At 42.3% G+C, this 27,576-nt stretch overlaps 1 protein-coding gene across 1 annotated transcript in view; it reads right to left on the reverse strand.

The window, feature by feature from the left end:
• Positions 1-8,435, reverse strand: part of Ophn1 (oligophrenin 1) — a 333,717-nt gene extending 325,282 nt beyond the window's left edge. Inside the window, exons 1-3 of the mRNA XM_057759550.1 lie at positions 8,419-8,435; positions 8,063-8,127; positions 7,769-7,941 (exon numbers count right to left, since the gene is read on the reverse strand). Coding sequence (XP_057615533.1) covers positions 7,769-7,922 — 154 coding nt within the window. The 5' untranslated portion in view covers positions 7,923-7,941; positions 8,063-8,127; positions 8,419-8,435. The remainder of the gene's footprint in view (positions 1-7,768; positions 7,942-8,062; positions 8,128-8,418) is intronic.
• Between the last annotated feature and the right edge of the window lie 19,141 nt (positions 8,436-27,576).

The following is a 27,576-nucleotide window of genomic DNA, read 5'->3' on the forward strand; positions in this document are numbered from 1 at the left end:
TCGAAAAACCTAAAAAAAAAAAAAAAATCCATTAAATTGATCAATTTATTCTGGGGGCCTAAAACTACTCGGTATGCTCGATGGCTCAATGGCGTTACATAAGTATCACTAAGATAATGACAGTTGAACTTGTGAGTAAAAGCATACATTACATCACACTCCCGTGTATCATGGCTCTAAACCCACTTCCAAAGAGACTCCCAGCTATTTTGGGCAGAACTGAAAAGCATCAGATTGACATCTCCCTCCAAAAACACTCAACAAGTCCACACTCCAATAAGCCAGTGTAATTCAAGTTGTCTATCCATGACGGATGTTTGGTTTTTCTTGTGGCCTGTTCTCCTAGAGTCAAGAAGCACTTGCTTGATTTTGGCAGAACCATCTCAAGGAGTTGAACTTTCTGAGTAAAGCAACGGTAACCAGAAAACAGAAGGCTAAATCCAAAAAAACCCCTTGTGATCACTGAGTAGACCTCTCATTCTACAAGTGGGAAAACCTATACTCAAAAGTCCAGGTTTACTCAAGACCACACAGGCTGCTAATAGCAGGCTTGGAAGCAGCCTATCCTCCCAGGAAAGCAATCCATACATAGGCACCCAAGTTGCCGAATTCTGAACTGAAAAGGTACCAAGGGTGACTTTACTGTAAATATGTAAAACTCGTCTCTTCAAATGTATATGAAAGAAAAAAAAGTAATTAACTTTCTTTCTTTCTTTTTTTTTTTGTTGTTGTTGTTTGGTTTCTCAAGACAGGGTTTCTCTGTGTAGCCCTGGCTGTCCTGGAACTCACTCTTATACACCAGGCTGGCCTCAAACTCACAGAGATCTGCCTGCCTCTGCCTCCCGAGTTCTGGTATTAAAGGCATGGGCCACTAATCAACTTTCAAAACAAAAGTGTAGACTGTAAGAAAGTGGTTTTCTTTTAAAATATTATTACACACATTATACTATAACGATTTTATCAACTTCATGTACATTTCTGGTACAGAAAGTGTCTGTGGTGGTCAGGTTTATTTTTAACTTGACAGAATCTAGAATCAGCGGGAGATGGCCTCCAGCAAGTCTCTGCTGGGTTATCTTGATTTATCTTGATTAGGTGATTCTGAAAGACTCCTCTTAACTGTAGGCAGGAGCATCCATGGGCGGGGGTCCGGGACTGTAGGGATGGAGAGGAAGGACTGGGCAGCAGCACACATTCATAATTCATGAAAACTTATGTAAACATGAATTCTGTAGCTCGACAAATCATTCCTTTTTAAAATTGTTGAACTACAATACACAATGGAAGTTTGGAAGTGAAAGCCACACAGCTATGTAGAAATCCTACTCCTTCCCCATTTTTATTTCACAGACCACATCATGTCCATCTAGGATCCTTTGCCATTATACTATACTCCTCCCTTTACTAAATAGAAAACAGTTTCTAGTCTTTGAAAACCTTTCTCCCCGAAGGCTGGCACACTCCCTTTCCCAAGCATATAAGAGGCCAAGACTTGTTGGCTAATAAATCTAGATGATTTAGCTCAGGGACTACAATTCATTCAATCCAGCCTACAGACAAGGTTGGATTGTGCTGGAAACACAGCTCAGTGGCAGAGCATGTCTCTAGCATGTGTGAGGCCATAGGTTCAATTTCTAGAACTGTAAAAAGAAAAAAAGTTTTCTTCAGCTAAAACACCAAAGAGAGATTCTGTGCATGTTATGGCATATACCAGTAACCCCAGAATTTAGGAGGCTGAGCAAGAAGATTGCTACAACTTTGAGGCTAGCCTGGGTTATATAGCAAGACTCTGTCACACCAAAAAGGAAAAAGAAAAAAAAACACCAGAAAATGAGCATTTAAAAATCATTAACTAAGATTGGGGGGTGGTGAGACTTAGATTTTCCCCACAGATCCTCCAGACCCACTAACCTCCCCATTTCCAGCGACTTCATCCTTCTCTCTTCTCCTGTGAGCCGGCATCCTTGAATCCACAGCAGACACAATTTATAGCATACCAAAATCAAATCGTTTACTAGAAAATATGAGACATGGCATTCCAGTCTACCAATAATTATATTAGCTAGATTGACAGTAAAAGTCCACTTAACCTAAGTAGCTTTACCAAAGGTCTGCAAACTGCAGCTGGTAAAACAAAACCAGTTTACTATTTTTATATGTTACCCTCCCCCCGGAAGCACTAAAAATGGCTTTCATATTTTATGGAAGTTTTCTTTTGATTTTTTTTTTAGACACAGGATCTCTCTGTTACATCCCAGGATGTCCTACAATCCATTCTGTCCCAGGTTTACTTTGAACTCTCAGCTTTCCTGCCTGCATCTCCTGACTGCCGGGTACACATACCACCACTAGTGATAGTTGTAAAGCTTGACAAAATTCCAAGGAATAAAATACCATGACATGAGAAAAGTTTCGGAAAAATCACATTTCCATTTAGTAAGTTTTCCTAGAGTGCTTCTTTCACTGAGGCTGCTTTCAGACAACAGCAGATTAGTTGTGTGTGAATGCACGGTCTTAAACCCTAAAATATATGTAATATGATATTTTACAGACAAGATGTATTGATCCTGAGCTATATTAAAAATATAATGATACAGGTCTATAATCCCAGCACTCTGGATGCTGAGGTGGGAGAATTTTGACCTTAACGCCTACCTGAGCTGCATAGAGAGATCATCTCAAATATTATACTCTAAAGTTGGGTGTGATTGCTCATTCCAGTATATGCAGCATTCAGGAAACTGGAACAGGAAGATTATAAAGTTTGAAGTCAGCCTGGGCTACTTAGCATGCTCCAAGAAAGCCTGGGCTACAGAACAAGATCCTGTCTAAAAAAAAAAAACATGTTAAATGCCACAAATACAGTCGAGCTTGGTGGCACACCCTTTTAATTACACCCCTGGAGACTGTGACAAAGAAAGATAATGAAGTCAAGGCCAGCCCAGGATACACAGTGAATTCAAAGTAAGCCTGAGATACATGAGACCCTGTCTCAAAAAACAGAAACATTTGTATAGAATGCTAACTTGTTATTCTTGATAAGCTCTCAGTGACTCTTACTAAAATACAGCAAAAACTATACTCCTGCCTAGCCATTTCCTTTGGCATAGCCTGTCCATAAAGTATAACATCTAAAAAAAAAATTTAATTAAGAATCACTGGTAGGCGGGAACAGTTTAATAAATCACAGTGCTGTTAATTCTGGCAAGCTCCAATTCTATTTCCTCCTTTGTTTCCTTTGTCTTCCACCAAGAAATGAGCTCTCTCCCTGTCTCTAATGTCACATACAATCATGTCCACCATCCAACTCTAAAGTTCTCAATGTTAATACCTTATACAGCAGTAATTTCTCCTCTACACATCTCCCCTACCAGGCTCGGAACTTCTTGGGGTCAATATCCACCTGTGACTCACTCTGTGTGTCTAGCAATCATCTGAACAAAGATTAGAACATAGTATGCACCCAGGAATTTACTGAATGAATGGTATTTAGTCCATGAACTATATATAGTCTACATGAAGTGTCTCAGGTTTCTGGGGCCATATAAGCAATGGCCCATATGATTTATACTGAACAATGCCTAGCCTCGGTATTCAGCAAATATTCACTAACATCAAAAGGCCTTAAACTGTCACCATCAAAAAGGAGAGGCGCAGGGATATAGATTAGTAGGAGAGGGTGTGTCCAGCATGCATAAGGCCCTATGTTCTCTTCTCAGCACACATGCACACACATAAGCATGCAAAGAGGGAGGGAGCAAGGGAGGGAGGAGGGAGCAAGGGAGAGAGGGAGCGAGCAAGGGAGGGGGAGAGGGAGTGGGAGAGAGAGTCAGCAAAGGACCACAGAAAAGCAGGCACAGTCTTTATATTTCAGAGGGATGATGGTTTATTTTCTATTAGCTTAAGTTATAATCGTCATATGCTCCAAAAATTATAAATAAATCACATTTGTGGGGGATCAGGCATCCATCAGAGGAGGCAGCTATTGGAACATCAATTACCTCTGAGCATCGAATTAAATAAAGTTAAGTATTTGTGCCAGCTTGCTTTCTGTTGCTGTGATAAAAAAACACTGGCCAGAGCAACTTGGGGAGGAAGCAGTTTATTTCTGCTTATAATTCCCAGGTCACAGTCCATCTCTGACGGCAGGAACCTGGAGGCAGGAAGCGAAGCAGAGGATAATGGAAATGACACTGTCTACTGGCTTGCTTGTTTACATCACCCAGTCAGTACCAACTGCCCAGAGGTGGCACTGCCCACAGTGGGCTGGGACCTCCTATATAACAATCAAAAAATCCCCCTACTGACTTGCCTTCGGACATCTGATGGATACAATCCCTCAAGTGGGTTTCCCTCTTCCCAGACAACTCAGGCTGTGTCAAGTTGAAAAACAACAACAACAACAACTGACCAACACAGAATTCAAACAGGACCACATTTAACACACTAATAGTCACACATACATGTTGCTTAAAGTTTATCCAGTGCTCTATGCAAAAATTACACAGTGAGATAAAGTACTGACATCAGGTTTCACCTGGGTTAACAACTAGAAGGAAAATTACAAGTGAGTTTTGCAGCTCAGTGTGTCATGTCTCAAGGTTTGCAAGAAAGCTAGCCATTTGACTTAATACCCAAATTAGTTAAGTGTCAATCATTGTCCTGCCTTTTATTGCCAGGTTCCAGATGCTAAGATGGATCCATGCGCATGAGTACAAAACTAATCACTGAGCTGTGCCCAGATGAGTGAATTTTTCCATCAAGATAACAAGAAAAGAGTCTGTTTCCAACTACTTCTATTTATGTATTTTCTTTCTGAACTTTACTGAAAATTACACATTCATCAACAGATGTATTAATAACCAAAAGATAGACTATCAACAATGTGCCTGTTTTAGTCATTTCCATTTTACAAAACCTTTTAGAATTAATTCCCTTGAGCCCAGCGGTGGTGGTGCATGCCTTTAAGCTCAGCACTTGGAAGGCAGAGGCAGGCGATCTCTGTGAGTTCGAGACCAGCCTGGTCTACAAATTGAGTTTTAGAACAGGCCCCAAAGCTACAGGGAAACCCTCTCTCAAAAAAAAAAAACAAACAAAAAGAAAAAAGAATTTCCTTGAGACTCACAACTACCTTGTGAGGTGGATATAATTACCACCATTATTATAGCATTTTTTTTTAAAAAAAATTCAGTACTATGGAAGGAATACAGGGTATTGCGCTTGACAGGTAAACATTCTAATACTGAGCTTCATGCCCAGCCCACCACCAATTTCATATTGTACAAATTTCCTGTTGTACATTACCATAAAGTTAACCAGTGTTTACTTAATTTGGGATAGTTTCACATTTTTCTCTCCTAAGAGATTTTTTTTCTTGATTTTTGAATTACGTTTCACAATTGAACTGGTTTGTGCCAGATTCCAAAATGGGGAAGCCACAACTGTAACCCAGGTCTTCAAAATCCAATCCCAGTGGGATATTTTCCTCTTTCCTTCAGTTACGAGGAGCACACCACACCTGTTTTGCATCCATCCTACCTACCAGGAAAAAAGTGGCTGAGCAGTCACAGCCTGAAAAAGCAGAGTGTGGGGAACAAGGACTTCTATGATAAAGACTGTAGAAAACAATTCCATCTTTGCCTTTAGCTACTCAAGTATTTAAAAACTGTGGAGCTCAAAGAAAAGTAGTAAGGCACAAGTTAGTCGTCTGGGCTCTAATATCTCCCCATCCCATTTTGACTCTGAAATAGAAAAGCAGCACAAATATTAAAGAACCCCTATCCTAGAATAGCAAAGATGTGAGCCTGCATAGTTGCTATATCTTCCCACTCTTAGAAATAATAGAAAGGAGAAAACCCACTATTGCCTCTTAATTTGTAAAACATTTGCATGCTTATAAACCAGCACTTGGGAAACTAAGGCAGAAAGATTAGCAGTTAAAGCCAAGCCCAATCTACATTTTGAGACCCTATCCCCCCCAAACCAAGACCTACATATGTAGCTAGTATATGCAAAGATCTGAATGCATTCCAGAACTGAAAAGAAAGAAAGAAAGAAAGAAAAAACGAAAGAAAGAAAGAAAGAAAGAAAGAAAGAAAGAAAGAAAGAAAGAGAGAAGAGAGACAAACATTTTGCCTTTCCCCCAAATGTTTTACTGAACTGATATTTTTTTTCTTACACAGCTTAATCACTTGGATATGACTTAGCCGTTCATTTTTAGCACAATTTCAGCTTGCCATACATGTCATTAAAATCTACCTCCTGACTAGCACTTTTATATTGGGCTTTCTTTGATGGTGACTACTACACCAGGCAGTCCGCAATAAGAAGAAATCTGCAATCCAAACAGTCCCCTTTTCCTTTCACAGAGTCCTCAAGTTTCTATTTCTGTGGCACAACCTCCATATCCTCAACCTCTCAATGAACTCTATTAAGAGGAGACACACCCAAAAAGCCTGGCCTACAAGTCTGCAAGTCTGCAAGGCTCAGTATTTCAAATATTCCATCTTTAAGGTGCTAACACATGTTTGCTATTGGCCAGGTGACGCGACAACAAAGCATTAAGTGATCAAACCCAATTAAGGAACAGTTTACAGATTCTGACCACCACGAACCAGAACTGCTACAGAGAAACGCTGGCTTGCAGCAGTTCTTGAGGCACCAAAGCTTCTAAGAGTCTCTCGATTGCTGCTTGGCCGTAACAGCTTGACACAAGGGTCCACACAACCTTGACATGGGATAGGGTCGGGGTAAATCCACTCAAAACAAAGTTAAGGCATAGAGGGACTCCTACAAAACGACTGTACCTTTCACAGTTATCTTTCAGCCAAGGAGAGAAAAAAATACTTCATCATCACTTCTTAATCATTACCCTCCATTCTTCTAGGTATATAATTTGACACAGAGGGTTGGCTTCCTTAGACTTTCTTTGGGGATGTTTATTATTCTTTCTTTTTCTCGGAGCCTCCTGACAACCAGCAGAAATAAAAGCCTACACACAGAGGAGGAAAAAACAGTCCCACAGCTGAGGAAACTGTGACCACTGAAAAAGCAAAGCTAGGTAAGGTCCTTTCAATGTAGCAGTCCCACACCCTACCCCTGTAGTTTACACCCAGGGGATCTGGGCTCCTTGGACCATGAACTTGACAGTTCAACACTGAAGCAGAATTCAGTAGTATGTGAAGGCAACCAAGAATCCTGAACTTGGATTGACAATGACATTAACAGTATATAAAAGAAGAAAATCTCGGGGGAGGGCAAAGGTGCTCTCCTTAGAAAATTATTTAGGAAGGGTAATTTCTTTAAAGCCCTACAATTTTCTGTAATAACTAGAGGCTAAAAGTCGTTATAACGGAGCTCTTAGCCTTAAGTCCCAATTCTTTAGGGGGCGCTGGGGGTAGTTCCTTGGTCATCATGGAAGTCACCTTGTACCAGACAGGGGTGCTGGGCATGTCTGACCGGCTGGCAGACTCTCATTTTCAATAAGGAGCTGGTAAGTAAGAGTAACTGCAAAATAAGAGGGTCCCTGTCCGGGCTGCATATTAAGTCTTAAAAGGTCGGGGCTACTAAAGGGAAAGGCCCAAAGTTCTGCTTGTCTTCACCACTTTCCACTTCTACTGACCCCACACCCAAAGGTTTGGAAACCCATCAGATTCAGAGACCTGGTTTGAGAGTGACTGCAGATCCTCCCATCCCCCTGTGGTATGGAAAGGTTTAAAGGCCAGAACCACCTACTCAGAGAAACGGCTCATGGAAGCCTTCCACTTACTTCTCATAGCACTGATAAGCGCGCTGCCGTCCTTGATCACGTCTTTGATGAATTTATTGGTCCTCTCCAGCTCCTGTTCATAACACTTGAGCCTCTCGCGGAAATCGGGGCTGTCGAGGTAGCAGTCGCTGAACTCCAGCGGGGGATGCCCCATGGTTACGGTAGCGGAGGGACTAGGGGTTAGAGACAAAGAGCGAGAGCATCAGTGGCACAATCAGCAGAATAGACCTAGTGGCTTACGTTCAGGCTCCACTTTTAGACGACTCAGCCCCACTCCCTTTGGAGGACAGGTACCTGTTCCAATGGAACTCTTGGGAGCGCCCGCTGGTGTGTAGCAGGAGCGCGTAGTCCGGTGGTGGCTGCGGGTGACTAGGAATGCTTACCAACGCCTTCTGACGCCGGCAGGGTGCAGCCTAGCGAGCAGCACGCCCCCTGGTCATCGCCTCCCCGAAGCAAAGCGCTGAGTCCTGGGCAGCCCAGGGTGGAGGCGGGGAGAGCGCGAGTGCGGGGGGCCGCCTCTCTGCGCTCCCAAGCCAACCAGCCGAGGCTTCCTTCCCTGGCTCCCCGAGCGGCAGACTGCGCCTCCCCTCCCCCTTCTTAAAGCCAATGCCACTGCTTCACGCTGGCCGAGCCCCAATCCCGAGACCGACCGGCAGCACAGGCTCCCTTCAGCTGTCTTCCTCAGGGTCTTCGGGGCTCGTCGCCCACAACTCGGCAACTGCAGAGACCGCCTACTTGTTCCTGGGAGCCGGCAGGCTGTCGGGTTTGGCGCTTAAAGGGTTAAACCCGGCGGCCAAGGAGACGTAGCTTTCCTCCAACAACAGGGCAGCAACAGCGGGAAGAGGAGGGCGACAGCGCTACACACAATAGCTGTGGTAGCCTGGCGCTTCCCTACGGAAACTGGGGAGCAGTCAGCGCCCTAGGACTCCAGCTGGAAAGCGTGGCGGCCTGGGAGATGTAGTCTTTCCGTTTGCACGTCCCATGACTCCACCCTGCGGTCTCCCACCAACCCTCCAGGGTGGCCCGCTCTCCCAGATCTGCTTCCCTAAGTCCGCTCCAGGCACAGCGATCCTAGAGGGGCAGGTGTACCGCCCCGGTCCCTGAGGGTGCATGCAAAGTTTCCCTAACTGCCACAAAAACTCAAAGGGATGGATGATAGGAGGCAGTCTCTCTGCAGTATTTGGCTGGACTGTCCTGTCTTTTCGGTCCTCTTTCAACCTTCCTCTGATACACGAACACTTTTCCTACTTTTCCTGTGTCTCATAGATCATACAGTACAGACACTAATTCTCATTGGTGCCTACTGTAGGATCTGTGTTAGGCCCAGAACCCCTTGCAGAGGAGACAGAGGCCAACAAGTTTGGACTAAAGGGTATACTGTGTGACTCACTGAGCCACACTACAGCTTCCAAGCTGAGATTTTGCTTGTTTGTTTGTTTGTTTTTGGTGCTGGTGGTCGTGGTTTGGTTTCTTGGGGTTTTTTGTTTTTGTTTTGTTTAGTTTTTAAATTTAGGGAGATTTGCAAAGGCAGAGGGCAGAAGCAAGGGGACACAGAGTCCAGTGCGATCAGGATGCACGAATCAAGAAAAAGTTAACAAAAGGAAAAGAAAAAGAAACAAAGGCCATAGCTAGTTTTGAACTTTTTCCTGAATTGGGCCTCAGAGACTGTTTTCTGTGACAAGTCAATTCATAGGCTGATAATATCTGTTAATGGGGAACCTAAAAAGAGGTTACTATCAACTGTCTTGCAGTTTATCCAAAAGGCCTTACATTTATTGTCTATTATAGGGAAAGCTGGGCTCTTTTTAAAGACAACTCTCTAAGAATAGCTACAATTAGGAAAACTGAGAAATAGTATGCACTAGGACAAAAAAAGATCTATTTGATTTTGCAGCAGTGCTTACATTAAATTACATCAATAAAAGCCAGGATACAGAGTTAAAAATACAGTAATAACAGCAAACCTACCTGTATTAATGTCTGGCTGCTTCTGTAACAAATTACCACCAACTCGGTGGCTTCAATGAACATAAATGTATTATTTTATAGTTATGGGAGTAAGAGTTGGAAATGAGCATCACTAAGCTAAAGTCCAAATGTCAGAATGGCTATGTTCTTCTGGACTCTAGGTCAGTATCCATTTATTTACCTTCTGCAGTTTCTAAAAGTGGCCCTCAAACTGTCTGTCCTCAAAGCCAGCAATGCTTGCCAGAGTCTTTCTCGTCCTGCATTACTATGACCGTGACTTTCTTGCCATCTCTTTTCCTTTCCTTACACTAAGTTCATGGGATAAACCAGGATCATCATTTATCACATGATCCTTAGTTTAACCACATTTACACAGTCCTTTTTGTCATTTCAGATAGCATATTCACAGGTTCTAAGGATTTCGAAATGGATATGCAGAAGGGCCATTCGTTGACACACCAATCAATTGGTTTATAATCCTATAAGCCACCTCGCAAGTGGTAGAAGGTGGTGGGGCACCCCTTTAATCCCAGCAGTCAAGAGGTAGAGGAGGTTGATCTTCATGTTTAAAGTCAGCCTGCTCTACATATTGAGCTCTAGTCCAGCCAGGGATGCACAGCAAGACCCTGTCTCAAAGAAAAACAAAATGAAAGCAATGACAACAAAACATGCCACAAAGTCTTCAAAACACCCGTGTGGTTGGCATTCAGTGGAAGGCTGTAGAAATTGCATCAAAGAGCAGCTGATTTGCCCAAGGACAATGCTAATGGTATTCAAATGTCCTACAAACCTATCTACACCCCCCAGCCCTATTTCCTATTCTTATTGTTTTAAAGGTTAATAAGTGCTGAGGGGTGGAATTTGGTTTGTAAATCCCTCACCTCAAATGACCAAGACCCTGGTTTATTAGGTGTTTTCTTTTGTTGGATTTTTTTAGAGACTGAATGGCCTCAATCATAACAATCTTTCTGCCTCTGTGTCTCTAGTGCTATATATATGTGCCACCATGGCGTTTGATATCCAGTACAGCAAGGCAAAACAAAGCAAAGACGGAAAAGCAAAGAATTACATTTCATGAGAAAATACCTGAAGCAGACTTTAAATACACTGTGGGTGGAGAAATGGAGGGTTTGAAAAGGTGTTCATTGAAGAGGGGTGATTTTTTTCACATCGTCACATTTCTTTTTGGCAGTCATTCATTCATTCACTAAACATTTTGATTGCATTTTGCTATGCTTGTTTGTTTGTTTGTTTTAAATAAATATTTTATTTTTATTTGTTTGCTTGTTTGTTTGAGATCGGATTTAACCTTCAATGCTGTCCTAAGACACATTTCATTTAGCCCAAGTTTGCCTTAAACTCCAAATCCTCCAGCCTTTGCCTCCTGAGTGCTGTGATAGTAGGTGTGCGCCAGCTATCCTATCCAAGTCTTACGATATGTGACACTAAACTTCAAATATTCAAAGAAAAACAAAATACAATTTCTCACCTAACCCTGGAAATGGTTACAGTGCTCTGCCATATGATTTCCCTTTGACACTGTACATTACATATTCCTCAAAGAATTTTGTCCTCTCATAAAATATTTTTACCTAAAAGTCTGCTATTGATTACCATATTGAATTTCTTCCCAATAAAACTATAACCAAAAATAGAAATTAAATTATTTCCTTGTGATGGCTATAAGGCTCACATATATAAGAGTCTTTTGAATTGAGTTATGATTTGCAATTATGCATGTAAATTCCTAAAATATCATATTTTATTATTATTACTAAACAAAATGATCGGACATGTAAGTCGTATCTAAAGGGTGGGGAAGGTATAGGCTACAGGACCTAGAGTTAAACAAGAGTCCTCTGAAAAGAAAGACAAAATAATACAAGGATTTCTCAGCCTCAATGTTTTTAACCTCAGTATTTGGAATATTGATTAGTCTGTTTGACCCTAACACTTTTGCACATGGGCAATTTGTAAGACTTCTGACCTTTAGCCCAGCATGGTGGCACATGCCTTTGATCCCAGCTCTTGGGAAGCAGAGGCAGGTGGATCTCTGTGAGTTCGAGGCCAGCCTAGTCTACAGAGCAAGTTCCAGGACAGCCAGGACTGTTACACAGAGAAACCCTGTCTTGAAAACAAAACAAACAAAAAATATTCCTGGCCTTTGAAGGCCATCCTTTCCTTTAGAGGGACTGAGAAACAGGGAAGGGTAGAGAAGCTAAACTGGAGAGGTGCTCTTTGTGAAGTCACTTCTAAAGGAATTTGAGAATTTGAAAATTGGTTCCCTTTCAGCTATAGTGACCCCATAGTCCTTGGAAAGTGTACGTTGCTGTGGAATGAGTAAGTGCAGCTCTCAACATTCAATTATTAGCCACTAGATAAGTAAAGTCACCTATATTTGTAAAATTAAAAGCTACTTCTCCTCTAATGACAAAATAGTCTGAAGTTGTTTTCTGTTGCTAATAAGGCCCATCAGAGAAACTGACCCAGAACCAGCCGAAATGGCTAGACTGACCTGCCCCTTCCCTCCTGGTTGCCTAGAGTGACTCTGTGTAGTTCAACATTAAATCCAACCCCTAGGAGAGACACTTTCAACACCTTTCTCTAAAATGTGCCCTGTAGGAAGCATGAATTCAAACAGAGCATGCACAAGGATGTTCCCACCTCTACCTGTGACAACAAATATGGATAAACTTCTCTAACAAATGCCACTTGGATTTTTCAAACTCCTTTGAGACAAAGTCTAGCTGAACTTGAACTAGCAAAACTCCTGTCTTGGTGTCCTGCACGCTTTGCTTACTGGTGAGACTCCAGGCAATCTTCTTGCTTGGTTTGCTTCCAAAGACGCCGCTTTGATCGTTATCTCCAGTGCTCTTGTACTTGTTGCTGAAATAATAAACTGTTCTCCACTCAGTTACCTCCTGGTTTTCCTTATGCACTTTGCACTAAATAAGACATGAACCCATGATGTTCCGTTATAATGTGTTGAAATGCTAACCTCCAAGTGGGGAGCCTGGGATATGAGTAGGTCATTAAACAAGATTCTTTATGAACAGGATGAATAAAGGTCCTTTTCCTTCCCACCATGTGAGAATACAGGGAGGGAAAAAAAAACAAAAATAAGTAGTCTCTGAACCAGAAAGAAGGCCTACAGTAGAAATTATTTCTGCAATAATACCGGCTTCTTGACCTCCACAACCATACAAAATACATTTCTGTTGGTTAGGAGCCATTCTGTATAGTGACATTTTGTGTTTTAATAAACAAAGCTTGCCTGAAGATCAGTGTGCAAAGTAGTCACACTAGTCAGTCATACATGCCAGGCAGCGGTGGCACACACCCTTAATCCCAGCAACCACACTAGTCAGCCATACAAGCCAGGCAGTGGTGGCACACACCCTTAATCCCAGCACTAGAGAGGAATATAAAAGGGGAGGAGCAAGAAGCTTTTGATTTGATCTGATTTCTTGAGACAGGATCTCACTTTTGGTAGCCTCCAGCCTCCACTTGCCAAGGTGCCAAGTTTATAGGTATATGCCACCAGGCACAGGTATATTTTTACTTTAAAATGAATGAAAGATGTTAGAGAAATATATGAGGTAAAGTCTTTCAGTGTTGTTTATATGCCTACAAGTTTTCATAATTAAACATTAGAGGAAAAATCAACATGTCTCTCCAGGCATGGTGGGGCACATCTACAATCCCAGTCCCAGTACTCAAAAGACAAGAGACCGAGGCAGGAGGCTGGATAATTTGACACTAGCCAGAGATGCATAGAGAGGCTAGTTTAAAAAAATATCTCATTTTCCCCATGTCAAGAAACACCATATGCATGGTCTTAATAGAAGCTAGTGTGTTTCCTAAGCCATTAGTCTACTGCAGCTGTGATAGTGTGGACAGAACACAGTTTGTAGCAATATAGACTTAAAATCAAGTGTGGCTCCAAACTTACATAGTTTTTTCACCTAATCACCTAATGATATGAATCAATTCCTCCTTCATATTTTTTCTATAGAATTTTATGCACAAAGCCCTCAATTTGGTTCCTAGCACCACACACACACAAAAAAAATTCTAAGAAAGTGCTGAATAGATTGATCGGCATTTAAGAGCACATATTACTCTTGCAGAGCACCAGACTGGCCCTCAGAACCCACATAGGGCAGTACACAACTGCCTGAAATGCCAAATTCTAGCGGGGGAGGGGGCTGATGCCTCTGGCCTCCTTGGGCACCTGTACTCATATATACACTCACCCACACATATATACATAATTAAAAACAATAAAACTAAATTCTTTCTAATTCTAAAGACTAAATTGCAGATAATATATACAGACATAGCCAGTACATAAACATTCCTTAATATGAGTTAAATCTAAGTATTCTTCCATGCTTCTTGTTCTGATGAACAGTGCTAAAGGCAGAAATACATCAGATTAATCGCAATGGTAGTCTTAGGAAAACATTCCTAATAATCAAACATACGTGCACACGCACTCAAACACACACACACACACACACACACACACACACACACACAAAGTGACACCTGTTCATTATCATCATAGGACAATTAAAAGTTATTCTTCTCCAGAAAGAAATGGACACTTTTACTCAAATAAATTCTAGCCTGGGAATAATTGCTCGCTGGTAAAGACTTGCTGGCAAGCCCTAGGATATGGGTTCAACTCCCAGAAGAATTTGTGATCTCCTAACAAGTTTTCTACTGGATTTAATATGTTCTCTCAACTTCCTGGATGTTCTTGGAGTGTGAAGTCACTATCCCCTCTGGGTTTCAAGAACCAGAACCTGAAACCCTGGAGTCATCCCCGGTAACAGACCACTCTAGTGTGGAGTTGCAGGATGTCAGCAAGGCTTCATGACCTTTGACCTGGTTTATCCAGCTGAGCCTCGATGTTTATCAGCTTGCCGTGTCCATCTATGTGTCTGTCATTTATGCTGGAATCAGGACCAAGCCATTAGACTTAATGAAGCAGTCATCTGGGTTAGGACCAGCCTTTTGCCATTGCACAATACTGCGGCAACTTGAAACAGAGACAAGGAGAGCAGATGTTGAGCCTGCTATGGTGGCATATGAACATAAGCACACTTCTTTTTTTCCTGTTAAAATTTTATTTTATTGATTTTTTTCTTTCTTTTTTAGGGAAAACAGATTTTTTTTATATATATTCTGATCACAGATTCCAGTTCCTCATCTCCTCCCGGGTTCTTTCCACTTCCCCGCCCATCTGACTCCACACCTTCCTTCTCTCTCTTTAGAAAACAAAACATAATAGAATAAAATAAAGGAGAAAAAGAAAGGAAAACATGTGAACATGTAGACACATACACACAGAGACAGAAAAATTGAGACAGGCAGAGAGAGAGAGAGTAAAAAAACACAAAGTCAGAAGCCATAATATATAATTAAAAGAGCAGTAAGGTTTAAAAAAAAAATAAAAACCCAGACAAGGCATTATGAGAAAAACATCTCCCAAAACACAATTGGGTTCATTTTTTAATTGCCCATCTACCCTTAAATATGGTTTGTATAACTAATGAAACTCTGCTAAAGACAACTAATTTTTCCTTTGCTAGTGATTATCAATTGGTGATAGCTTGTGACTTAAGAATAGGTACTTGTGTCTACTTCTCAGAGCTGGGACCCCATCTGGTAGGCACAGACAAGAGCTGGCCCTGTTGTGTGTCCTATGGTGTCTAGAAGGCCTTTGTTTCCTTGGTGTCCTTCATCTCCACTGACTCTGACAATCTTCTGCCTCCTCTTTTGCAAAGTTCCCTGAACCCTGAGGGAAGAGGTTTGATGGAGACATTCCATTTAGAACTGGGTGTTCCAAAGCTTCTCACTCTCTGCATTGTTCCGTTGTGGATCTCTGTATTTTTTCACACTTATGGCAAGTGGAAGTTTCTCTGATGGTGACTGAGCAATACACTCATCTATGGGTATAGCAGAATGTTGTTTGGAGTCATTATATTGCTATATTTCTATAGCAGAGTCATAGTTTTTATTTTTTGCCGAGGTCTTGGTCTATCTAGTCTCAGGTTCTTGCTTACCGAGCAGTGTCAGGCATACTTCATCTCATGCAGTGGGCCTTAAAATCCAATCAAACAGGGGTTGGTTATTCCCATATGTTTTGTGCCACTATGGTACTAGCATATCATGAAGGCAGGTCACCATTGTAGATCAAAGGTGTCATACTTGGCATTTACCTTTCTCTTCCAGCTGTGTGCAGAGTATCTTCCGGTACCATGAACACTAGCGAGTAGGGGAGAAGGCTCCAGTTAGGTACCAGCTCAGCTTCTCTGTGTTCAGTGAGTAGTGTGCATGTTGCTTTTCAGCAATGCGGCCTTACAGACAGTTTCTGAAAAGCAATCAATGATCTTGGCAATATCCTGAGTTGTTTGGGGGTTCCCATGGGGCCCCTCTGGCCAAGGATTTGATTAGATGTAACCTATTCCTAGCAATGGAAGTTTCATTTGTTGGAGAGAGTTGTCTAGATGGGTTTCGTATCCCCCATTATTTGTTGATTGAATTTAGATTTATTTCAATATATATACATACATATATGTGTGTATATGTATATATATATATGTGTGTGTGTGTGTGTGTTTGTGTATATATATATATATATATTAAGAACCTTTTACAGTAGTAGGTTTCTATATGACCCCTCAGATGACCCTGAGTTTTAGCTGTCCCTCCCTATATATACGCCCTCCCTTACTCCCCTCTTTCCTCCCCATCTCCATTAATCCTCCTGTTCCAGCCTCCCCCACCAACCTCCATCTTTCCATAACTATGCTCTTCTCTTTCCCCCTTACTAAGGAAATCCTCCCCTTTCCTCCATCACCTAGCCTTACTCCTCTTTACAAGCACACTTCTAATCTCAGCACTCACTCAAGATGCTAAAGCAAGAGGGTCACAAACACCAGGCCAGTTGAGTCTACCAAGACCATGTCTTTAAAAACACACGAACATGCTTATAGCAGCATTATTTGTCATAGCCAGAACCTGGAAACAACCTAGAGGCCCCTCAACCAAAGAATGGATAAATAAAATGTGGTACATTTACACAATGGAGTACTACTCAGTGGAAAAAAAAGCAATGGCATCTTGAAATTTGCGTGCAAATGGATGGAGCTAGAAGAAACCATCCTGAGTGAGGTAACCCAGATCCAGAAATATGAGCATGGTAAGTACCTACTCATAGGGGAATACTAGCTGTAAAGCAAAGGATGAAGAGCCTTTGCTGTAATCCACTACTGCAGAGAAGCTAAGTAACAAGGAGAACCCTAAGAGAAACATACATAGATCCCCTGGGGAAGGGGAAATAGACAAGATCTCCTGAGAAACTGGGAACATGGGGTGGGGGTGGGCGAAAAGAAGGCAGAAGTGGAGATGATGGGGAAGGGGGGAGGAGAATTTGAGGGAACAGGATGGTCAAGATGGGGGAAGGACAGAGACAGAGAGCAAGGAAAGAGATATCTTGATTGAGGGAGCCATTATAGGGGTAGCAAGAAACCTGGCACTAGAGAAATTCCCAGAAATCCACAAGGATGATCCCAGCTAAGACCCTAAGCAATAGTGCAGAGGGTGCCTGAACTGACCTTGTCCTATAGTCAGATTGATGGCTATCTTAAATGTTACCATAAAACCTACATCCAGCAACTGATGGAAGAAGATGCAGAGAACCACAGCAGAGCATTGGGCTGAGCTCCCAAAATCCAGTCGAAGAGGGGAGGAGTGAGAATATGAGCAAAGAGGTCAAGACCATGATGGGGACACCCACTGAAACAGTTTACCTGAGCTAATTTACCCACTGAAACAGTTGACCTGAGCTAATTTACCCACTGAAACAGTTGACCTGAGCTAATTTACCCACTGAAACAGTTTACCTGAGCTAATTTACCCACTGAAACAGTTTACCTTGCAACTCTGGCCTGACAGCAAGGGAAACAATATAGGATCAAACTCTGAATGTGTGTGACAGTTGTGTGGCTGGGGCAGACTGTGGGGCCACTGGCAGTGAGATCAGGACTTATCCCTACTGCTTGTTCTGGTTTTTTGGAACCCATTCTCTCTGGAAGGATATCTTGTTCAATCTAGATATAGGGGGGAGGTCCTACCTCAAAGCAATGACCTTGACTTTGTTGACTTCCCACTGGAAGCCTTACCCTCTCTGAGAAGTGGAAGTGGGGGGTGATATGGAGGGTGAGAGAGGGGAATGTGGAGGGAGCAGGAGGAGGGGAGGAAGTGGGAAATGGATTTGGTATGTAAAATGAGAAAAGATAGCTTTTAAAAAATAAATTTAAAAAAAGAAAAAACAAACAACAACAAAGAAACCAGATGCTATGGGCCTGTAGGAAAGGCATTGTGGCTTACTAAGAAAGCCAAACCCTGTTAACTTACTATGTCAGCTTCTGTTTCTTTTCTCCATCTGCAACTGCAGTTAACTTCCCTAAATTTTTATTTACAACACTTGTTAGTTGTTTAGACTTCTCTGCATATAAAAAGTGGAAGGAACTTAAAAAAAAAAAACTTTGTCTGGGACTCTGGAAAAAAAAAGTAATTTTCCAAATCACATTTTTTTCTGCTTCAGTAATAATGTTAGGTGTGGGGTTTTTTTTGTTTTTTAAAAAATGTGTCCTGGACATATGAAATAATATTTTCTAGTCTCTATACTTCAAGGACCTAAAGGTCTGTGTCCTGGAATATTCAAGCCTTCCTTCACAAGCCAGTAAAGTAGCTAAGAATGTTATCTGGCCCGTGTCAAGTTTCTCTGTAGCACGAACAGGTGTGAAATTATCAGTGATGAGGGAAAAAAGAGGCCAACAAAGGCTGATGTCTCATGTCAAGTACTTTAGGAAAAATGTTCTAATTGTCTTTGCTCAACAATTCCACGAAGAAGGTCCTATTGTCAATTTCATTTTACATAAAAAACATCTGAAATTCCAGAGTTAAAGCAGTTGGCTCCGGTCACAGAGAATAATCTAGGCTTGAGTCTGAAGCCCTTTTCTTGCCATTGTAATGTAAGCTAATACATAAACATCTAATCTCTATGCCTTCATGTTTGGGAGGATGGGCATAAGTGGAACTTCAACATGGAGAAGAGTAGGTTTTAGTCACGTGCTGGGACCTATAGCAAATGATTCAAAACTATACAAGGTCGAGGATTAACAAAAGCTGAAGAACTGGCTGACAGACTGGCTCCCATGACCACGTGTTCAACTCTAGAATTTCCAGGCTTGCACACAGCAGACCATAAAACACTGTGCCTAACTGTTTGCAGCCCCACCACACTGCTAGCCTTGCCCTTGGTTTCAGCCTGGCCTAAAGCCTTTACTACCATTGGCACCATTCCCAGTCTGGTCTTGGCGCTGGCCTCTTCTCTGCTTTGACTTGAGTTGGCCTAGTTTTTTTCCTTAGCTAAAGCCAAAACTTGAAAACCTTTAGGAGCCTAGGAGCAGCAAATCCTTCAAGGAGGGAAAACTTGTCTTCCACATTTTCTGCACATGCAAGTCTCCACTTACTACTCACTTACCTCCACACTCCCCTCCGTGTTTCTTGGTGGAAAAAAAAATCTCTACTTATAGCCTTTAAATGTATATAGTTTATGGGAGGCTGAGGCAGGAGAATCCCTTGAGCCCAGGCATTCAAGATCAACCTAGGCAGCATAATGAGACCCTGCATTTATTAATAACTACCAAAACTCTTGGGGGATTTTTCGTTTGTTTGTTGCTTTGTTATTTGTGGTTTGAGGGGCTAAACCCAGGCCCTTACAAATGCCTATCACTGAACTACACCCTGGCCTTCTAGCAAAATTTCTTTTTTATTTGTTGTTGTTGCTCTGCACGTACGCACGCACAGGCACGCACATACACACACACGTGCATACACACACATACATGTGGAGGTCTGAGGATAACTTTGTGGAGTTATTTCTTTCTTTCTGCCTTTATGTGGGTTCCAGAGACCAAACTCAGGTTGCCAAGCATGTGCAGCAAGCACCTTTACCCGTCTGCCCACCAAAATATTCTTTAATTCTTTGCATTCCTCATTTTCTGTACACTTTCACTTCAGCAGGTCAGTGTCAAAACTACTTACTGGTAAAAATCTGGCTATTTTCTGTGTTCAATTTGATTCCAAGTTAGCAACAGGAGAGAGAGAGAGAGAGAGAGAGAGAGAGAGAGAGAGAGAGAGAGAGAGAGAGAGAATAGGTTCTTAGGCGCTTATGGGGTAATAAAGGCACAGTTGTATTACTTTTGAACTTTTTTTAACTTTCAAGAAAGTATCAACATGTTCTACTTCAACATAGCCCGATGTGCCGCCCTGTTTATGCTATCTCAGAAGGTAGAGGCAGATGCAGGGCCACACGTCCATAAGTCCACTAGTAGGAAGGCTGAGACAAGAAAGTCAGAATTTTGAAGCTAGCCTGCACTACACAGTAAGCCTCTCTCTCTATCTCTGTCTCTGTCTCTCTGTCTCTGTCTCTGTCTCTCTCTCTCTCAAAATAGGAATAGAGGGGGAGTGGAGGGACGACAGATCTATGGACTAACTACAAACTTTTCAACAGTTTCTAGGGGCTCCCACTGGATAGTACAAACCTACATTTTAATCTTCTACTAAAGGTCCTTGCACTCCACTTTGCGTCTGGTGTTTGCTGGGATACATACTGTGTGAGATATGGGCTGGAACACCAAATTCTAGCTATGCCAAAGCACGACACAGGAAGATCACAAATTACAGGTCAGTCTGGGCAATTTATAGAAGAGAGAGACAGAGAGAGAATGAAGGGGAAGGGGAGGGGAGGGGAGGAGAAATAGAGAAGCTACATCCCCAAGCCCTAAACCACTATATTTTCACTAATTTCAAAAGATGCTTTTAGTAGAGGAACTCATGATACCAGCATCCAAGTTCATGTATTGATAGGCTTTTATCCACTAAAGACTTGTTGAGACATTACAGTCCTCACCCAACAATGGTTTTCATTAATGACATGCGTGAAAATTTCCATTGCCCATTTTGGCTTTCCTATTTTCATTCTGTCTTCATCTTTTGTCTGATTTAAGGCTAATAATGAAATAAATATAATTCAATAACTAGAGTTTACACAGTGCTTTATGTGAGGTCGTCTTCATTCATGTCACATAACATGAAATGCATATGACTAACAGAACTACTAGAAAGATAACATCAGAAAAATAACTGGACTGTTTCCGAACGGCTAACTCTAATTCCCTTCCTTTTACAATAAAAAAGATAAATGCTCAGAATAGTAGGTCACTGACTGCAAACTAATGTGCAGTTATGCTAACAGTAAAATTCCAAGAGACAAAGTTTAAAAACTTGGCCTTGTAGTACAGACCCATATCCAGCTATTCAGGAGGCTGGGGTCAGAGGAACCTAAGTTCAAGAGTAAACTGAGTAGCCTATTGAGATCCTATCTCAAAAGCTGGTAGGGTAGGAATGCATCTCTGTGTCAAGAAAGTTTGATTCTCAGAACCAGAATTTTTTTATTTTTATTTATTTGTTTATTTTGTCGTTTGTTTCTTTCGAGACAGGGTTTCTCTGTGTAGACCTGTCTGACCTGGAACTCACAGAGATCCTCCTGCCTCTGCCTCCCGAGTGCTGGGATTAAAGGAGTGCACCACCACCACCTGGCCAGAATGAAAATGTTTAAAATGAAATAAAATGCTGGGTATAATAGCTGATGACTGAACAGGAGGCTGACACACAGGAGGCTGAGGCAAAGCAGATGCAGAAAGTCCGAGGCATCATGGGATACACACTGAGTTTCAGACAGTTTTGAGCTACTAAGAGAGACCCTGTTTCAAAAGAACCCTTTTAACATGAAGTTCTGAGGCAGTATAAACAGATCATTTCCCAAAACTTACAGAAAGTTTTATGCCAGAAATTTTACAGAATGACACTCTACCTAAGTCAGCAGAAACACACCACATAGAGAGTGGAAACACAGCACACAGACAATGGACACACAACACAAACACAGTATAACCACAACACAGTCAGTTAACATACACCACAAAGCGACAGACTCACAACACACGCAGTAGACTCATATCACTCAGTCAGTGCACACATAACACACAAGAAGTGCACACACAACACAAAGCAAGGGGACACATTCCACATAGGTAGTGTGCACACAACCCAGACTGAACACACAATACACAGGCAGTAGACATACACCACACAGGTGCAGGACACTGGGATGATTGTCTAAAGAAGAGAAAGCCAAAAGCTGAGGGACTAACTCAGGGGCAGGGTGGCTGCGAACATTCATGAGATCTGGGATACTTCGAAAGCACCACGAAGAGGGAAAACACAGAGCAAGGTACGCTGGCAAAGTCTCAATACATGCCAATCAAGCTTTCCCTATCACACTATGGTACCAACACTAACCACAGGAAGGAAATTGGCCTCACACAGCCTTGCTAAGAATGGTGCATGAATTTGCATTTCAACCATCAGAGAGTTTGATTAGGCCAATAAATTGTGTTACTTATTTTTAGATATCTTCAGGACAGTTTTGAGCAGCAGAGGAGGGTTTCCACAAATTTGAGATTAGCTTGATCTACATAGTGAGCTCCAGGCTGACCTGGGCTATACGTAGAGAGCCTGTCTCAAAACAAATTGAGCTTTAATACTGGCAAATACTAAAAGGAAGCAAAGGCCAAGCATTAACATTTGCTATGTCAGAGTCATCTACTTGCTCTCTGTCACTATCATCACCCTTTGAGGATGCATTTAGATCATTCTTATTCTCCAGATCAGTAAATTTCTGCTCAGGAAGGTGAAATAGCTTATCCAAAGTATACTTAGAAACAACCCAATATCATCTTTTCTGCCCCCAGTGGTACAGGAAATAGAACCCAAGGCTTTGCATATTCTAAGCATGCATCCTCTTGCTGATCTATACCACCAACCACTGATTTTCATTTTGAGAAAAGTGGTATAATGTTGCTTTGACTGACCTTAAACACATCCTGTAATCCAGGCAGGCCTCGGACTCATGGCCTGGGATTGGTGGAAATTTGTGGCCTGATCTTGGGCCTTTTTTTCTCTGTAGGGTGGAGCTTAGTCACCCCCCTCATCTCCAGGGGCTGAAGTAGTCTGGGGGAACTGGCCTGGCTGCTTGCACAGGGGCTTACAAGGAGAATCAAGAGTTCAAGGTCATCCTTAGGTACATATGGGATCTGAGGTCAGTGTGGACTACATGAGATCCTGTTTCAAAAAGAAAAAGAAAAAAAAAACTGAACCAAAAGAGAGAGAGGAAAGGACGGAAGGAGGGGTGACTGCTGCTAAATGGGTCAGTGGGTAAAGGTGAATGCCGCCATGCTTGATATCTGGAGCTCAGTGCCCGGGACTCGGATGGCAGAAGGACAGAATCAACATCCAAAAGGTCTTCTCTATTTCCCCATGCCCACTGTGGTGACCTGAAACTTCTGATTAACCTGCTCGCACCACTGAGATGCTGGAGCTAGACTTGGGGCCTACCACCCGTCCTGGTTTAGGTGGCACTGGAGCCATGGTCTTTGGCATTTTAGGCCTACCCTCTCCCGACTGAGTACATCGCCAGTTGTTTGAAATGTTCTATTTGGTCAAGTTTTGTGTTCCTTTTTCAGGATCCAAATTGGAGAAAAACTTGTTGTGAGTGTTTGTGCAGAATCTTGGAGCCTTCATTTTTAGGCAAAGAGCTCCTTAATGGCCTCCTTTGTCCCACCTCATCCTACTGATCCCCTGTCCCCTATTCTGGTGGTCTTGGTGTTCTCTCTTCCTCATACCTCTCGCTTCTGGGACTACCTTTAGGAAACAAACATTTTCTATTACTAGAGGAAACCTGTATTCTAACCCCAAGGTAGCTGGGGAAAGACTACCCAAGTCCACAATCCCTTTCCATGTCTGACATTACCCAACTAGACGCCAAACTTGAGTCTTTTATCCAAGAGCTCTACAGCCTTATTAAAGAATTTTGAAGCTGGGGTGGGGGATGGGGGTGGAGTTTAGTGACACATGCCTTTAATCGCAGCACCTAGGAGGCAGAGGCAGGCAGATCTCTGTGGCCAGCCAGATTTACAAAGCAAGTTCCAGGACAGCCAGAGCTGTTACACAGAGAAATTCTGTCTTGGAAAACCAAAATAAATAATAGTGATAATAATAATTTTGATATACAGAGAGCTCAAGAAATTGGACACCAAAAGATCACATAATCTAATTAAAAAAATGGAGTACAGACCTAAACAGAGAACTCTCAACAGAGGAATCTAAAATGGCTGAAAAACACTTAAGGAAATGTTCAACATCCTTAGTCATCAGAGAAATGCAAATCAAAACAACTCTGACATTCCATCTTACACCTGTAAGAATGGCCAAGATCAAAAACACTGATGACAACTTATGCTGGAGAGGTTGTGGGGTAAAGGGAACACCGCTGCATTGCTGGTGGGAGTGCAAACTGGTACAACCCCTTTGGATGTCAGTGTGGCAATTTCTCAGAAAATTAGGAAACAACCTTCCTCAAGACCCAGCAATACCACTTTTGGGTATATATCCAAAGGATACCTAATCGTGCCACAAGGACATGTGCTCAACTATGTTCATAGCAGCTTTATTGGTCATAGCCAGAACCTGGAAACAACCTAAATGCCCCTCAACTGAAGAATGGATAAGAAAAATGTGGTACATTTAGACAATGGGTACTACATAGCAGAAAAAAAATAATAACAGCTTGAATTTTGCAAGAAAATGAATGGAGCTAGAAAACATTATTTTGAGTGAGGTAACCCAGACCCAGAAAGACAATTATCACATTTACTCACTCATAGGTGGTTTTTAAACATAAAACAAAAAAAGCCAGACTAAAAATCATAATCCCAGAGAACTTAGACAACAATGAGGACACTAAGAGAAACTTACATAGATCTAATCTACATGGGAAGTACAAAGTAGAAAAAGACAAGATCTCCTGAGTAAATTGGGAGCATGGGGACCTTGGGGGAGGACTGAAGGGGGAGGAGAGAAGCAGGGAGGGGAGCAGAGAAAAATGTAGAGCTCAATAAATATCAATAAAATAAAAAAAGGAAAAAAAGAAAATAAATAAGCCTACTGGGAATATCTGGGCCATGGGAAAAAATAATAATTTTGAGCCATCATTATCTCCTTTTACCTAATTTGGCAGAAGATATATAACTACCTGCTACACCCTTGAGAAAAAGATTCATATTTGGTCATTGGCCAGGCAAACGGTTGATAAGGTCTATGCCTGTGACCCATGGAAGGCCCCTCCTAGGGAAGACGCAGGACTAGTTGAGAACCTATCCCATTTTGGCTCCAGATTTACTGAAGCTATGTGTAAATATATTAACTAGTAGCCAGAGCACCCCCAAAGGCTTCTCTATTCTTTTAGTCCATCTCATTGGCCAGAATATGAGACAAAAATGTCAAAAACTAGGTAAGGAACCCCAAGGTCATTTTCCCACTTGACTCAATATGGTCTTCAAGGCATTTAATCACCTGGAGGGGACCTCAAGGACTAAGAAGGACAGGGAATGTGGCAAGCTATGGACCCAATGCATGGCAGATCTGTTGACCCATGACTGTGTTGGGGCTACCCTGACTCTATCTAACGGGTATGCTAACCATCAGTTGAGAGTTTCTCCCTGCCTCATGAGGACTTCATCAGGCTGTTAATAACTGGGAAAAATAATTGTTATGATTTATGGTGCGGGTGACCCTGGGTGGGAGACAGCTGCAGCTAGGAGCCAGATGAATACGCCATGCCGAGAAAGCTTGGGTATGGAGAGTTTATTTAGTGGGTATTGGGAGGGTATGGGAGGGTAAGGTGGTATGTGGGAAGAGAGGAAAGAGGAGGAGGGAAGGAAGGAGGCAGGGAGCTGCCTCTTCAGAAGTAGAACAGAGAGAGGAAAGAGGAGGGGGCAGAGGAGGAGGCAGGGGACTGCCTCTTCAGAAGAACAGACAGAGAAAAAAGGCGAGAGAGTAAAGACTAGCCTACCGGTGGGAAGAGGGAGATTGGGAATGGGTGGAGCTTGTCTCCTAAAAAGGACAGGGTACCCAGGTCAGGATAATTATAATTATAACAATAATGACATTTGAAAATGTCAAAATCCACATCTCTCCACCACCTGGTTCATGTCAACACTACGAATAAATAGGACGTTGAAAGAGAGACTACCCCTCTCTCACCAATAGCAAAAGTGTATCGATTGATGATATGCTCTTTGGCCTCTTTTGAAGGGCCCACCACCCAGCTCTCAAACGAATCACACATGGAGGCTTATTCTTAGTTATAAACGTTCAGTCTTAGCTTGGCTTATTTCTTGCCCAGTATTTTTAACTTAACTTATCCTATGTACCTTTTGGTTCTGGACTTTTCCCTTTCTCTTACTTCTGTAAATCTTACTCTTACTCCGAGGATTGCTGGGTAGCTGGTGGGCTGGTCCCGGATGCCCCCCTCCTTCTCGGGCCGCTACTCAGAACCCCTTCTCCCAGTTTTCTCCTTCTAATTCTTCCCTCTACCTGCCAGCCCCACCTAGCCTTTCTACTGCCTGGGCTTTTGGACGTTCAGCTCTTTATTAGATCATCAGGTGTTCTAGACAGGCAAAGTCTCACCGCTTCACAGAGTTAAACAAATGTAACATGAACAAAATGTAACACACTTTAAAAATAATATTCCCAACACAAAAGTCCCAGGAACATTTAACTCTGTTCCCAATTTTGAGGAACCCATGCAGGAAGAGTACCTCCTTTAGCTTGATTGAGCAGACCCAGAAGCTGACCTTACGGATGAGTAGAAGGCGGTCCTGGGTGTGTCAAGAACTAGATTTAATTACATTTAAAAAAAATATTTGCAAAGCTTTCTTTTTTGTAACTCTGATGAGTATGGATGTTTTTGCCTGCATGTCTATTTCCATCACATATGTGCAGTGCCCTTGGGAACCAGTGGGGGTTGACAGATGCCCTAGAACTGGAGCTATAGATGGTTGTTAGCTGCCATGTGAGTGCTGGGAATCCAAACCTGGTTCTTGGTAACACCACCCCTAGACTCATTTTCTTTATATGTATGGGGCCACTTGCTCTGCCTTGACTGCTGTTCCGGGAGCACTTCTCCATCCTTGATCTGTCTCTGTAGAATTGAAAGGCAACCTTACCAAGGCTGCTTCACATGGCCTCTGGTGTGCTCCATAGAACAACATGTCTTTACACACCCGTTCCTAGTATTAATAGTCGATGCCAGTCCTGGGGAGTGGCATCATGTCAAAATTCAGCTCGAACATTCATGACAAAACTACACTGCTGTCACTTGCTCAGGCTCTATACGCAGGCACCTTCTAGTATAGATCCCTCTGTTTTTCAGTAAGTTCCCCTGAGGTATGGATTGTCTCACTTCCTGGATGATCTCAAAGACTTCAGTTCCTTTCCTGGACACTCTTTGTATCCCCTGAAGTCTAAATACCAGAGCTGACCACAACCTCTCATTCATAAGTTTGAGGCCTGGGGCCTACTTACCCTGTTACTTCCCTTTCAACATATCTACGTTGGCAGCCAGGAACCTGGTGGCATTTACCAACTGGTACCATGCTTCTAGCCAATAATAAAGCCGTAATCACTTTGTTGTATAGAACCCCTGTATCATCCTAAGCCAGGTTTCCAAGGGACTGTCTGGTTTTGAGTCCTAGACCTAAAGGATACTTTGATCCACATCTTCATGATGCTGACTCTCAGTTATTTTGCCTTGGATTGCTGAGACCCTGACTTGCAGTTTGGTCAACAATTAACTT

Source organism: Chionomys nivalis, chromosome X, assembly GCF_950005125.1.
Source record: "Chionomys nivalis chromosome X, mChiNiv1.1, whole genome shotgun sequence".
Taxonomy (NCBI): Eukaryota; Metazoa; Chordata; class Mammalia; order Rodentia; family Cricetidae; genus Chionomys; species Chionomys nivalis.